This window comes from Spermophilus citellus (genome assembly GCF_964194105.1).
Source record: "Spermophilus citellus genome assembly, chromosome: 6".
NCBI lineage: Eukaryota > Metazoa > Chordata > Mammalia > Rodentia > Sciuridae > Spermophilus > Spermophilus citellus.
In genome coordinates this window covers 126,221,216-126,236,037 of record NC_138187.1, presented here as the reverse complement: position 1 = coordinate 126,236,037, position 14,822 = coordinate 126,221,216, and the positions used below count along the sequence as shown (strand labels likewise).

Here is a 14,822-nt window from a genome sequence, read left to right as displayed (position 1 = left end):
GGAAACTCACACACATATCCACATATATCCCAAAATGATGATGTCATAGTTCTCAGTCGAATAGTGTCCCTCATAAATAGCATTCACTCATTCCAAATATTTCATTGTTGAATTGCAGTTAGTTCTTTACTTGAGCCATAGCTGCCACTTACCTTAAATTTTTAAATGATGTTTCTCATTCCATAGACATATGGCTGCCTTTTCTACTTGTAGACACAGGTTCACATTGTCAACAGTTGGGCACTGAATCTCAGAAAACAATAAACTTGAGATTAAAAGTAGGCAAGGAAAGCCGGCAGTAGGACATGCTAGCCTGACTTATTTGAAGGAAACAGAGTCAGGTTCACACCCAGAGCCACAAGGGTACTGGGAAGCATAATGATTTGATTCTTGTGTTGTGATGTCATTTTGTTGTACCATTAAAAGCCAAGAGTCCTCTTCACCCAAGGGCAATGCCAATTTCCCAGAAGGCTCATTTCTCAGAGACAAAGCAAAGCTCCAAAGATGCCAATGCAACCCATGCTGATTCTTAGTCTCATGTTATTTCTCAATTTTATGCTTAATTTGCTCCTTTTGGTTTTATGTATTTTGACACAGCCAAGTGTGTGTGTGGATTTCCCCATAGTCCTTTAAATGCTATAAAACTTTAATACAGAGAGATAAAAACAATAATAAGCCATGCCTCCAAGCCCTCACATTTAGTTCATTGGAGTTAGACGATAACCAGTTTTACATACGGATTTAGAATTCTCAAGTACTTACACTGCTTTGGATGCCCTTGTGCCTTTCCTTGCCCTCCTCCCTGACCCAAATGGAAATTATATTCTACCTTTAACCTGGACTACAACTCTCATTGATCGCAAATAAATAAATAAATAAGTGGCATCTTTACAATTCTTAAATCATCATTGTAATGACCTGCATCATGCATCAGCCAATGCAATTTGATATAGTTTTCAAATAAAGCCAAGACGGGTGCCGGTTCCCAATTCTAGGCATCCAACCCTGGAATGTCTTGTGGAAAAAATGAAATAATGCTCCTGATAGTCTGTTGGGTTAGTCTGTTTTCAGCATAATTGCCTCCTCCAGGCTTCCTAATACCCCTGAAACCTCTGAGTGTCTTTAATGTACAAAGTTCAACAAAAACATCTTCAAAACAGATTAGTTCTAATTATGCTTAATATTTGTTTGCTGCTTTATTGAATAAACCACAGTTTCTTTAAAAAGGAAAAAGGAAATTCACTTAACTGCATGTCAGTCACCCAAATTTTAAGTATACAAATGAAATGGAAAACATTTATTACACAAATTTAATTACAATTCTAAGAAATAAACATGCAAATTAGATAGAGTTCAATTTGCAGATGCTAATCCTCATCCTTGATCTTGTTCCTTTCCTCCCCGATTTTCAGTCTGTGCATCCCCCTGATTCCTAGGGAGTCAGGCAGCCAGAGGTCTGGCTTTTCACAGTTGGAGGATCACTGTTTTAAAGAAGTGTTATATTTAGCACATCTGGCATAGTAGCAGTAAACAAACACGATAGTCCTTGTAACACTTTTGTGCAGGTGCCTCCTCCACTCCCGATTTTATTAGGTGTATGCATTCCAAGCTCCTGCGTAAATTACACCTGAAATGACCCATCTTAACTATGGAGGGGTCCCTAGACACAAGTTATGAATTAATGTTTCAAAAATACAAACTCCAATTGAGTCCAATATAGGGGAAAACCACTATTTGCAAAATAGTGTGATTCTGGAGCTTAAATTACATTCATTTGACCAAGGATAGCTTCCTTTATTACTTTTTTCCCCTGGAGGTTTTCACCAGAGAATCCTCACCCAGAAAGAGTTGCCAATTCAAGTTGCAGCAGGACCTAGGTTGCTTTTTTATACATGTGCAGCTCAGGAGGGGAACGGGCGGGGGCGGGCGGCGAGAGGAGAATAACTGCTTGGTCCTGCACAGACATCTGTTTCTCGTCTCCGTTTGCTGTGGCAAAGGAGAAGAAAGTCTTTTGCAAAGGGTGGGAAAGGCACAGTTTTTTTTTTTTTAATCACACGCACACACAACAAAACTAAGCCAAATAAAAAAAGACAAGACATCTCAGAAGGTTGCAGAGTGAATACATTATTCGGTTGGAGCCGAGCCCCCAGGGTTAGGGCAGGAGCCGAGTGCGCGTGGGGTCTGGGTTGCGGGCTGGAGCTGGGCCCGCGTGTCCCCGGGCACCGGGAGGGGAGGGGAGGAGAGGGAGGAGGGAGGGCGGGAAGGAGGAAAGGAGGCAGGGGGCGGGCTGGGGTGGGGGTGAGGGGAAGGCGCCCCGTGTGCTGCCTGAGGAGCGGTGGCGGCGGCGACGGGAGCAGAGAGAGGGAGGGAGAGCGGGCGCGCTTGTCATGTTCCCTCTCTCACCCTGGGGGCATCCTGCAGAACCTCTCCTCGGAAATCCACGGGGAAATGGCAAACAGGATTGACGGGTTTCACACGCTCCTCGCTAGACAGAGCCGCTCATTACCATAACCGTCTGCAGCGACGGCGGCGCAGCACCCCAGTCGCGGCGGCGGGACCTGCCGGGACCCTCGCCTGCCGCGCACCAGCGGCCACCGCCGACCGGGCCGCTCGGCCGGGACCCGCGCGAGTGTGCACCGGTGGTCCGGCTGGCGCCGAGCCTAGAGCGGACCAGCGGCAGCCCAAGCGCTGCGGCCGCCGCCGCCGCCTCCCCGCTGACCCCGCGGTAAGACCCGGCTGGGCGCGGGTGGCGGGGGTGGAGGCCGGGGCAGGCGGAGGGCGAGGGCCAGGTTCTGGGCTCCTGCCGGCGCAAACCCGCACCCACGCGGCCTCCGGCGCGCCCCCCGGCTCCAGGGCAGCGCCCGGGTCACCTAGTGGACTCGCGGCGGCTGCTGCGGGGTCGGAGCGGCGAGGCGGCCAGAGCGGCGAGGTGGCCGGGGCATAGCTGGGCGCGGAGGCGGCGCGGGCTTTTCCCGGGGCTAGCATGAGCCGCGGGGCCCTTTACCAGGGCGGGAACCGCCGCCTCCACTAGGGCTGCTCCGACTGTCGCCCGCGCGCAGGAGCTGACTCCAGAGGCTGGTAGAGACAGCAGCTCTGGGTGAGACCTCAGGGTCCTGGGTGGCCGCTTAGCCCCTCATTCTAGGGTCAGCAGGAAGGATGTTCCCAGAGCTGGACGCCGCGGTGCTTGGCAGGTGGGGAGGGAGGGGTTATGGATGTCAGGAGCGCGCGTTTGCAAGAAAAAGGAATAGCTGCAGGAGCTGACACCTTCTGTCCCCCGCCACCTCCGCCCCCGCACCCTCCTCCCCAGCAGCCGAGCCGCGCTGCGGGCGGCGGCTGCTCCTCTGTCCTCAGCTCACCTCCCCAGCGGGCTGAGGCTGCTGCCCGCCGGGTCCACGCCTCCGCCTCTCTCCTCGCTTTCTCTCCTCCCGCCTCCTCGGCCTTAGCAACTTTCCCAAGTGCCCGGCTGCGGCCGCAGATGTTGGGGGGAGAGGCGGACCCCAGGTCCAAGGAGGCGCAGGCCCGGTGCTCGCCGGCGGGTCCCACCAGCGCGCCGGGCGCTCCCGCAGTCGCCTGCTCTGAGCGGGCATGGGCCGTGAGGGCGTGTGGGCCCCGCAGGCATCTGCTGCGGGCAGGAGCGCGGGGCTCGGGCCAGCCTAGCCAGAGCCCTGCCAGCCGCCGTGAGTCATTTCCTTGGAATCCTACCTTCGGTGTTTATTTCCCTTAGAAGGAAACTTGGTTTTGAAAGAAAGAATGAATAATAGTAGCTCTTATTCTTCAGAAGAGGCACTGGGCTCCTGCACCGTGGAAAGACAACTTGCCTTTGTTCCCAGACACTTGGGGTGTTTACTTTCTCCTGCGGTCAGTAACTGGCCGGGCTCTGTCCGCTACCCAGGAGAGAGATTTAGGGGCCTGGGCGCCAATCCCCGGGGGTGTGGTTGTGCGGAAACCAGGAGTGGTGGCTGCCACCCGCTGGTAGGGGATTGGCCCGCCAAACCCCAGACCCCCCTCTTTGGGCTATCACCCAGGGAACCCCTCAACCTCCTTAGGAGCAGTGCCCTCATTCCCAGCCCCAAGACCCAACTTAAGCTGTTGGCCTCGCAAGATTGTAGCTGAGAAATGGACTTCCCAGGGAAGACAGGTGTACTGCAGGGACCAGCAGAAAAGCGTCAGCTGTCTGTTTAGAAAGGTTGGAAGATTTTGTTCTGCCTATCCAGCCTCTTCCACAACCACCACCATGAGCCAGCCAAGGTGGTGAGAGCTTGTTAGGGACAATGTCCAGGTCAGGGGCTTGATTCCACCTGGACAGAATATTTAAGACTGGCAGTGTCAAGGGGGAGTTGGAAATACCTGCCCTTTACCTCCCAGCTTCCAGCATTGGAATCAGTCCTCTCACTGCTACAATGCTCTCAATAAAATGTTTTCTGATTTCTAATGACAGATGGGAGGAGGGATGGGCAAAACATGACCAGGAGCCCTCTGTTAGATTCAAGGTGCCACTGAATCATAGCTACCCTCCTGTTTTGTGTGCCAGCCACTCCTATTAGCATTATAATGAAGGAAGGAGCAAGCACAGCTCATCTGGAAAAGCCAAATTGTATTGAAATGCCTGGTAACTTTACTATGAACATTTGCTAGGACTGCTTGACATTTTAACCCTCAGCCTTCTGAGTATGCTTGAGGGGGTCATTTCACTACATCCCCTTGGGTAACAAAACAGACACACAGTAGCCTGAGGATAAAGGGTTAGGGCTTTTTTATTTTTTAAATGCATGCACAGACAAAACACACTTTTTTAACACCCTCCTTTTGAATCTGTTCACTTTTAATGTTAAAAAAATTGCCATAGTGTACATCTTTGTGGCTATATTTAATATTAACAGCACATGAATTTGTGGACTTGAACTTCTGAATTCTGTAGCAGAATTGTAATGTAAATCTCATCATTCTGAGAATAATGAGCTTGGCTGTCTACACATACTACAAATAAAGATGCATGTTAAACGCTGGTGTTGATGCTATACAGTCCAGTGTTTCATGAACATTAAACTTTCCTTCTTAATTTGTTAATATCCCAGTGTAAGTTCTAAGTAGGCTAGGAAGATGCAATTGCAAAATCTCCTCCCTGCTCCCAAATAATCCCAACTCATTCATGTTTTATTCAGATTTACATAAATCACTTGCAGAACCCAGCCTCTTTCATTTAGAATTTTGTGTGCAACAGTTTCCAATTCAAAAAGGAAAAACTTAACTGAAATTAGATGTTGTAAACAAAAGAAACAACCAAAATAAAAACTATTATGCCACATTTCAAGTTCAGATGCAAAATGATGAAATTTCATATGCTGGAAACAATACTAACAAATAGAAACACTGAAATTCTTAATAACCAAAAAAGCTACTCACCATTATAATACAAACAAACTCTGACTAACATAAAACAGCACAGGGCCCAGGAACATCCTATTAAACAAAGGTAATTGCTACTGGGGGCCTGCAAATGCTTTTCTTTCTTAAGCAGGTTGGGTTTGTCAACCTGCTTTTGTTTATTTGTAATAAAAGTTCTGCCAGGCGAAAGGCTTGGATGTTTTCCCCAGAATCCAGCACAAAAGTGAGTGTAAAATTCAAGCTGGAAAATATCATTCTTGTCAATAAAGAGAAGCCTGTTGATTCTGATAAAAAGCTATGATTTGTGTGCTTCTAGCAATAGCATTTCCTGATATGATCGTCTCTTAGAATAGTTTAAGAAATTGGATCATTTCATGAGAGTTTTCCAGGGAATAAAGTATCCTGAGGTTTGATACCTTGCCTGCTTGTGGAGTTTGAGAAGTGATGGACAGAGTGGCTTAATTTGTTAAATCAACAGAGGCTAAATTTCTTGGTTGATGATTCAAACAGAAAAAATAAATGGCATGTCCATTATTTCTTCATAATTGTTCAAACCTCTTTTCTCTCCCCCTCTTGTAACAAGGTTCTCTAATAAGTCCTTGTGGATGTCTCTCTGGAGGGCATCTTGAAAGAAAGGGGAGGTCAGGTTTAGCAGCCTAAATCAGCTGAGTACTAATTCCACCCAATGACCTGGACACCTTCTCTGTCTTCAGTGGGTTTGGGACTGACTGAGAACTGAGAGAGAAGCCTGATGAAAGACAGGCACTGCTGCCAAGAGCTGCTCTGTTAGCCAGAGGACTTTGTCACTTTAATGAAGCTATTTCCCCTTACCCTGAAGCTTTTCATTCTTTTACCTGGAAGTGGACCTTCGTTATAGCATGAGGGAGTAATGGTCTCCCTCGAGACAATGACAGATTCACACCCACCTCCAAACATTACAAGCTGTATAATTTGGAAAAGAAAGAAAGAACGAGACCCTTAGTGTATATTTGAAAGACAATCAATCTTCAGAAAGCAAGCCTGACATCACTTTTGTGACAGTTCTTTAAACCGCAGAATGAGAGAGTGGAGGTTTGGGTCTCCTAAAGGAATTGGCAGTTAACAAGGCATTGAGGCTTCGGGGCTGTCACCACTGGTCTACGGCCCCAAGATCTTTTTGTTTTAATATCAGACTCTCTTCTCGTTCTTGTTTCAACTTATCCTTGACCCTACCTTGAACCCTTCTTTGGATCAGGTGAAAACATGGAGTCCCCATGGAAGTGGCCCCATGCATGAATTATGGAGGAGCCCAGGGAGCATCACCATCAAAGATATTCCCATCTTCCTGCAGTCTCAAGGGAAGGGTGTGACCTGGAGAGGAGGGCAGTGATGTGTTGCCTCTTGGAAAGTTCCTGCCTTGTGTCTGGGCTTTGCTGTGTAAGGAGTTGCTGGCTGCCTCTGGCCCCTGAGCCCTGGCTGCTGTTTAATATTCTGCCTGCTCCGTTGATGTTGTGCTTGGCTCCTGTGGGACTGCAACTCACGGCTGGAAACTGGAGCCAATTTTCTGTCTTCATCTCACAGTGTTTTGACTGGAGGCAGATCCAGTTCAGGCGGATCAGGGCTGGTGGAAACAACTACCAAGTGTCTCTCTGTCTGCTTCGCTTTGGAAGGAGAAAGTGGAGGGAGCCCCCAGAATGTTGTAGAGGAACTGGCCTGTAGAATCGAGAGGAGGAGGGGACAGGGGGCAGCAGAACAGACTGAACCTCAGAGTATCAGTTGGGATTATGGTGGAGATTTCTGCCTCCCCCGCCCTTTCCTTTTGATTGATTAGCGGGTTTCATCAAAGGAGACTCCCAGGGGATTGACTAGAAAATTGATTTTGCCTTATTAATAGAAAGGAAGCGCAAGGGTTTTGGCCCTGCCTCTTAGTGGAATATTTTCTGAGGGAAGGTCAGGAGGAAAATGTGTTTAGGAGGCAAAGCAGCTGTCTGGAAGAGGGCTGAAGGGAATCTGAGAACAATAAGAAATGGGCTTTTAAAGATCCGCCCCTGAGATGCAGATTGCTGAACACAGAGGCTGAGCTAATAGCAGGAGTTTGCTGAGGTTTTCTTGGGAAAATAATCAAATGGTTCAGGGTGAAAGGGAGGACTGGGAAGTAAAAGTTTCCCAAAGCAAAGGCATGAAGATGCCAAGGCTTTCCCTTAGCTTGGTCTTGATTAGGGCTGTTTTCTCTTTTTCTTTTTCCAGATCTGAGGCTGTCAGAGATGACTCTGGTTCTGTCCATGAATAGATTCTGCGAGCCCATTGTCTCGGAAGGAGCTGCTGAAATTGCTGGGTACCAAACACTATGGGAGGCTGACAGCTACAGAGGCCCGAGCCCCCCGGGGCCAGCACAGGCTCCTTTGCAGGGAGACCGCGGAGCCGGTCCCCCACTGGCAGGTATTGCCTTTGACCTTCCCCTTCTGCCCTCCACAGCCAGACTGGTAGACAGATGGCATGTCCTTCTGAGCTGAGAGCTGATGCTCCAGGGCTGCCAGTGTGCCTTTCATAAGCAAACCCAGGGCTCCTGGAGAGGACAGTGGTGGTATTTAAATTGCACTCAAATGTGCCTGTACCTCTGCTGCTCCTTGCATACAAGTCATGGGCCTGTATTTTTAGGAGAACCAAACCAAATTTTTGAAACTCTGAGTTTATTTTCCAATCTCGTACAACTGTATAGTTCTCTCAGAGTGGCACAAACTCTGGTGGGCTTGACAGTGAAATCTTTACCCCCTTGAGACATAAAAGAATCTGCACTTTGGATGAGCAGCTGTGTACCTTTTCTCTTTATGGAACATATGACCGGCTTTGGTATTGGAGGAAAACTGTTATAAGCCAACAAAATAGAAGTCTATTCTTCCTGATTCTTTATCCTTGAGGTTTAAGTTCCTTTGGGGATTTTTTGGTAGCACTGGCTATTTAAAGAAAAAAAAAAAACTAAAATATAAAATAAGACTTGAAAGAAGTCTGTTTATTAATAATAAAGCCTACTTTGTTATGAATGATGTGCTACATTTTTAAGAGTGAAAATGATTTTAATTACCCCAAATCTGAATTTTAATATCTAAGTTTTGCATTTTAAAAGAACTGTTATAACACCAGTGTGTCCCCATGTGTTTACTACCTAGAACCAAAAATATTTAAAAGAAGTCTGGTTACCAGTGGTTCCCATTAAAGATGTATACATCTGTATAGTAATGTTATGTTGTCTGGATTTAATGAAACAGTTGGAATAAATATTAATATTATTTCGGAGTTGCCGTACTCCTCCCCTTTACAAATTTCACTGTTTGTCTATACATTGAGTTAAGAATCTGAGTGTTTAGTAGGTGCTGAAAGTTATCATTTTCCTCTAAAATTGCCTGGAAGCCCTCGCCCAGCTTGGGTCACAGGATTCTGTGTGATAGCAACTATTAAGACAAATGTTTATTTTTGATCACCACATGTACAGACAAAGATGTAGCCAAGCTATCCTCTGGAAGAAAAGGAAATGAAAGTATTTTGTTTGGAGAACCTCTGGCAAACCGCATGTCATTTGTCATATCTGATTTATTACCACAGGATCACATTACAGGGGAATTTCAAATCCTATAACAACATCCAAGATCACATACTTTAAGAGGAAGTATGTGGAAGAAGAGGATTTTCACCCACCACTCAGCAGCTGTAGCCATAAAGTATGTTTTTTTTAATAGTCATTATTTTTATTAAGAGTTTAAGATACTTAGTTGCTTGATCCATTTCCAGAAATTAAAATGAGCCACTTCTTTGGAGGGCCACATCAAGAGTTGTCACTTTTTTGGGTCCTGTGTTATTTTTCACAAGTACTTGAAGAGAGAGCCAGAAAGAGATCTTCTATGTAGAAATAACAAAATCATACAATGCAACAAACATCTTTTTTACTTAAGATTTAATATTTCTCAAGTTGCCTGAAGGGTTATGGTTGTTCTACACTTTCATGTGCCAGGAAATGCACTTGTTCTGTCCTGACATGCTCTCCCCAGCCTGAGCTCTGCCTCTGGTGGCCCATGTTACTTCTGTGTACCCACATGGGGGTGGCTCCTCAGGGCTTTCCCTGCCCTCTCAGTCTGTGCATGCAATACAGACAAGCGCTTCCTCTTACATTCATTCATGGCTGAGGGAGGTCACATTCATTCATGTTAAGTTTGTTGAAATATAGAATCCATTCCTAAGAGAAGAACAAACCTTACTTTCTTGCACATATTCTAAGAGATTATTAAGATGGGGAAAGAGCATAGGATTATGGAACTTTTGAAATATCAATTCTTTTTTCCTTATAATAATCTTCCTTCAAAAATGATCTGGTGATTTAATGAAAGAGGGAAAGAGGATATAGCCCCAGACCATTGTTATCTGAAATGCAGAGGGATTTTGAGTTTAGCTTCCCTTCTGTCTCCTCTTGCACCTGTACCACATGCTTTAGATGTTGCTTTTGCCTTGCCCATAGAAAGACACCAGCATGTGTTGGCAGATGTTCCTTTCCCTGTGTGCGTTGTCCTTGTCTCGGCCTCTGGTCAGTCTTCCCTGATTTAATTCACAGCTCTTTGGGTCATGCTACCAGTTTGCCTTTTTTTTTTTTTTTTTTTTTTTTTTATGATCTGGGAGAGCTGGCCCCCAGGACACTGGCAGTTTATTTTCTTTTCAATTTTGAAGTTGTGGTTGTAGCAGTTTTCCAGTTCCTACTGGATTTGCACCAACCATCACACAGGGATGGTATCTCACAGCTCAAGAGTGAGTCCCCTCATTTCCTCTCTGCAGTTGCCTTCTCCTGCCAGACCCTAAAAGAAAGCTTACTTTGGTCTTTCAACTGACAGATACTGTCCATGTCTGAGCCTCATTAATTATTGTCATTCTCGTATCAAGCAAGGGTCATTACAGATATGACACCCAGAGGATTAAAAGAAGGACAGCACCAAAAGCCAAATCTCATGCTCCCTGACGGCTAGATCAGACTCTGGGTATACTTCAAAGCATACCCAATATGATCTGTGCCTTGGCATCTTTTTAAAATCATTGATTGATATGCCGTACATGTGTGCGCCTATGTGTGCATATGTATTTGTATATACACACATAAAAAAAAAGTGCAAGTGAAGTACAGCTTGATGATTTTCACCCATGAACATACCCACATCACTAATATCCAGGTCAAGAACCAAAATGTAACCAGCTATCAGAATGCTTCATTGAACCCACTTCTAGTCACTACCCCTTTGCTCCACCCAAGGTCTCTTCTAACTTCTAACAGCTTAGATTAGTTGTGTGTTTCATCAACTTCCTCACTCAGCCATAAAAGATTGAACAACCAGGCTGCCCCTGCTGAGATCTGCACTGGGCTGGATTCTCTGGTGTGACTATACCAGTGGGTGGGAAGACAGTAGAATGAGTCAGACATCACTTTCCTGTGTTCATATATGAATACATGAACAGTGTAACTCCACATCATGTACAACCACAAGAATGGGAAGTTATACTTCATGTATTACAATATGTCAAAATATACTCTACTGTCCTGTATAACTAAAAAGAACAACAACAAAAAAAAGTGTCAAACCAAAATACTCATAAGAGTATCAATGTTGGTTTGGGGATATTGTGAAAACTTGTGAATTTTCCAAAGTGTTAACCAAATTGTTACATATATAGGCAGTTAGAAGTGTAATTCCAAAGGGGTCTTTAAAAACTTTGAAAACTTTATAAATGGTTTTCGTGCCCCAGGAAAATAACCTTCAAAAAAAAAACTTATAGATTTAGTTGGTTATTTTACATCCTAGTTTGTTGCCCCTGTAATAAGATTGTGATTGGTTTCTGAAAATAAAAAAAAGAAGTGGGTGGGAGCTTTGCGGGTGAGGATGGGGGGCATCTGCAGCATTGGGGTCAGCCTTTCTAAGTGGACCCCCGGGGTAAGCAAGAACACAACATTGCCAGACCAGATCCTGCCAAGAAAGAAATACGCAGGCATGATATTTTTGTACAGTCCATTTTCTAAGCTTTCTCTTTTTTAAAAATTTTTAGACCATCTCAATTTTTGAGGAACGAGCCCACATCCTTTACATGTCCTTAGAAAAGCTGAAGTTTATTGATGATCCTGAAGTGTACCTCCGAAGATCTGTCCTTATAAACAACTTGATGAAAAGGATCCATGGAGAAATCATCATGCAGAATAACTGGTGCTTTCCCGCCTGCTCCTTCAGTGGCGCCTCTGCCCAGGAGTGGTTTATGGCTCAAGACTGTCCTTACCGAAAACGACCACGGATGGCCAAAGAGGAGTGTGAAAAGTTTCATGCCTGCTGCTTTTACCAAGAGTGCGGTGGTCACTACCTGAATTTACCCCTGTCTGTCAATGCGAATGTGGGAAGTGCCTCCTCCTCCTCCTCCTCTTCTTCCTCTTCCTCTCCCCCTCTGCCTTTGCCGAGTTGTTCCCATCAGGTGGATTTTGATGTAGGCGGGGCACCCATTTACAAGAGTGATGGCCAGATACCTGCCAATGAAATCTTTGTCACTAATGTCAGGTCACTTGGCGTTCAGGAAAAGGCCAGGTTAAGTGAGGAGAAAGCGAACGACACCAACAGAGAAGGTGACCCCCTCAGCCATGAACCTGTGGGCAATGACCTCGATCTTGAGTGCAAAGGCCAATTTTATGATTATTTCGAGACTGGATATAATGACAAAAACAATGTAAGTGAGTCCTGGAAAAAGTCTTTAAGGAAAAAGGAGCCTTCACCAAGTAACAAACTGTGCTGCAGCAAAGGAAGTAAAATATGAACCATCTTTTCACCGAAACTTGGAAGCATGCGCAGCATGATCAGTTAGCTCTCATAAATTTTATTTTGAATGGATTTTATAGTTTTGTACAACTGATAAAATTATGCCATGAACATACCGTGTCGTTTTAATGCCTGGAGAGCAGATTGCATAAAACATCTGTATAGTAGGCACCAGCAAGCTACTTATAAATGCGGTGATTCTACCAAGGAAACAGTTGACTTAATGCTTAAAAGTTCATCTTAGTTTTCTTACAGAAAAAGATCAGTAGGTTAAATTGGGGGACAACCTGCCCTTGTGATAGTTTCATGGCCCCCCAAGAAGCCTGTCACTACTAGCTAAGAAAGTTCAACTCGTTTGCCAATTCATTAGGTAGTTATTTGGTAAGCAAATCAATATAACCAGCAAAAGATGTCTGCTTCTTCCATATGATACAGTATTTTTTTTTTCTGAATAAAAGACTGAAGACAGGGAGCTAGATAAATGGCTTCATAGTGCTGTTAAGTATTTGTATTTAACAGTCTCTGTGTGACAGGTAAAAATAGGATGGAACCGAATGAAACACCTGTCTAGGGGCAGCAATTGACACTCTTTGGAGAGGGTATTCCCTGCAAGTTCCCGGCTTGCCTGTGATGGGGGATGAGGCTTTTAGGGAGGTGGTATACAGGGCGATTTTTGGTGCCTTACTTTATCTTAATTTTTGCCAATGTGAAAATTAAGGATAAATCAGAGTTACAGCAGGGATTTGACAAACAGGAATAAAAAAAAAAAAAACACAGGGTGGATACATATGGTTTGGAAACTGTTAACTTTGAACTATTGCGTTCAGCTTTTGATTCGACACCTCTATTCTTCCTTTATTTTTGATGCCCAGTTGCTTTGGGTTTGGCATTTTTGGATAGGGATGGAGGACACAATAGAGAGAGCTGTTAGCAACCAGCACTAGCTGCTTGAGCTTTTCTGTGGCAACGGTGTGTTGCTGGGGTCTGGGTTTTCTGGGTTTTGGGTTGTTTTGTTTTGTTTTGTTTTCTTGTCCAATGAAGTTCATGAGCCCGTGGCATGCATTATACTTTAATCTGTTTTGCATCATTTCACTCGTTTAGATTATAAAAGCATGTGGTTTTTTATATATGACTTTTGCTGTTGATTAAGAAGCACAATGTTAATAAATGATGTGGTGATCAATAAGATTTATCTTAAAGAATGTAAAGATTTTAGTTTTTGGAAAGTTATTTTGGAGAAATGGGACTTGGTCTGTAATCATTACTGTGTATTTGGCCAACAGTCTTCTCAGCAATGTCTTGAATTTGGATATTTGCAAGACTGTTCAGGTGACCCTCTGACCATCTTTCCTTCCACTCCAGCCAACTCCTTCTGCGAAATGGTATTCCTATTGCCAGGGTTACCAAGTGACTTGGGTCTCTTGAAATATTACTTTACAGGAACCAAATGCCAAACAGAGGAAATAAGTAAGTCCTCCCAGTTTCTCCAAGATAAAGCTTTTTTTTTAATTATTATTATTGCTATTAATATTAAATATAGGTCTCATTCATACAGTGTATGAGTAGGATCATTTGGACAATTGTCCACAAGGACCAATTTTTAAAACAAATGTTCTTGTGTTATAGCTAAATAGTCTAGCAATGTTTTGTCCTTTATTTTCAATATTTGATAAACATTTGATGTTGAAAATTTAGATGATAGATGCTTGTATATGAATGTGTTGTAATAAAGTGAGGTTTTCTTGATATATATTTATTAAAATGATCAAAATTCATTAAGCTTTTTTATTTTATCTTAATGACTATTGGCTATGGTTCTCTTTGCCATTATTCTCTCTCCATGAAAAAACTCAAAACACTTAGAAACTGTAGTGGACAGTGACCACACAGGAATTTTCAAATTGAAAGGCCAATATTTTAGACTGGTCCTAGTTCGTAGGTGTAGATTACTGTTGATTAAGAAGCACAGTGTTGATAAATGATGTGATTGATTAAAGTTATATCTTAAAGAATGTAAAAAGTTTTGTTTTGGGAAAATTTCTGAAAAAACTTGTGTAACACGAATCCATTAAATACTGAACCCTGGGTGATTTCTTTATGAAATGTCAAATTATTAAGATGACCCATATATAAATGATTTTAACAGCTACAGATTATTGCAAGTAGTATTCCATTCAATTCTGTATTAATGTTATTCTTAAAAGCCAATATTTTATTTGATAAAGGGGAAAGCTAGTTGAAAGCTAATTAATTTGTCAAAAGTAGCATTCTTATTATAATACCATGGAGATTTAAATATGAAAGAAAGGGCTTATCTTTTTGCTGTTTTAAAAGCCCCCAACACTGCCATATAATGTGTTCTTGGTGGCCCAAACTATCAAATGAAGGAGTTGGTGATTTTTCCATTTGCTCAGTAGAACCAACTGGAATTACTTCTTTGCAAGGTGGGTGGTACCTTTGAATCCAGCAGCATAAAAATCTGTAATTGTTAGTCATCAGGTTTTTTTTTGATCCTAGGACATTTCCAGAATACGTATAGAAATTCTTTTTATTCACCAAATATAATCCCTAAACACCCATCCAAATTACAAAAATTTTCCGTGTCATTAGCATGAGAGCCTGAGTGCCTCC

At 43.8% G+C, this 14,822-nt stretch overlaps 1 protein-coding gene across 2 annotated transcripts; it reads left to right on the top strand.

Annotated features, from left to right (window-relative positions):
* Positions 1 to 2,284: 2,284 nt before the first annotated feature.
* SERTAD4 (SERTA domain containing 4) lies at positions 2,285 to 14,341 on the top strand. Of its 2 annotated transcripts, none has more exons than XM_081299330.1 (4): positions 2,285 to 2,725; positions 7,612 to 7,803; positions 8,965 to 9,080; positions 11,440 to 14,341. In XM_081299330.1, exons 2-4 carry the CDS (start codon positions 7,629 to 7,631, stop codon positions 12,187 to 12,189), a joined length of 1,041 nt encoding a protein of 346 aa, XP_081155456.1. In that variant the 5' UTR covers positions 2,285 to 2,725; positions 7,612 to 7,628; the 3' UTR covers positions 12,190 to 14,341. The 2 variants fall into 2 exon arrangements, with proteins under 2 accessions (XP_081155456.1, XP_081155457.1); XM_081299331.1 differs by lacking the exon at positions 2,285 to 2,725 and adding an exon at positions 2,746 to 3,097.
* The last annotated feature ends 481 nt before the right edge of the window (positions 14,342 to 14,822 follow it).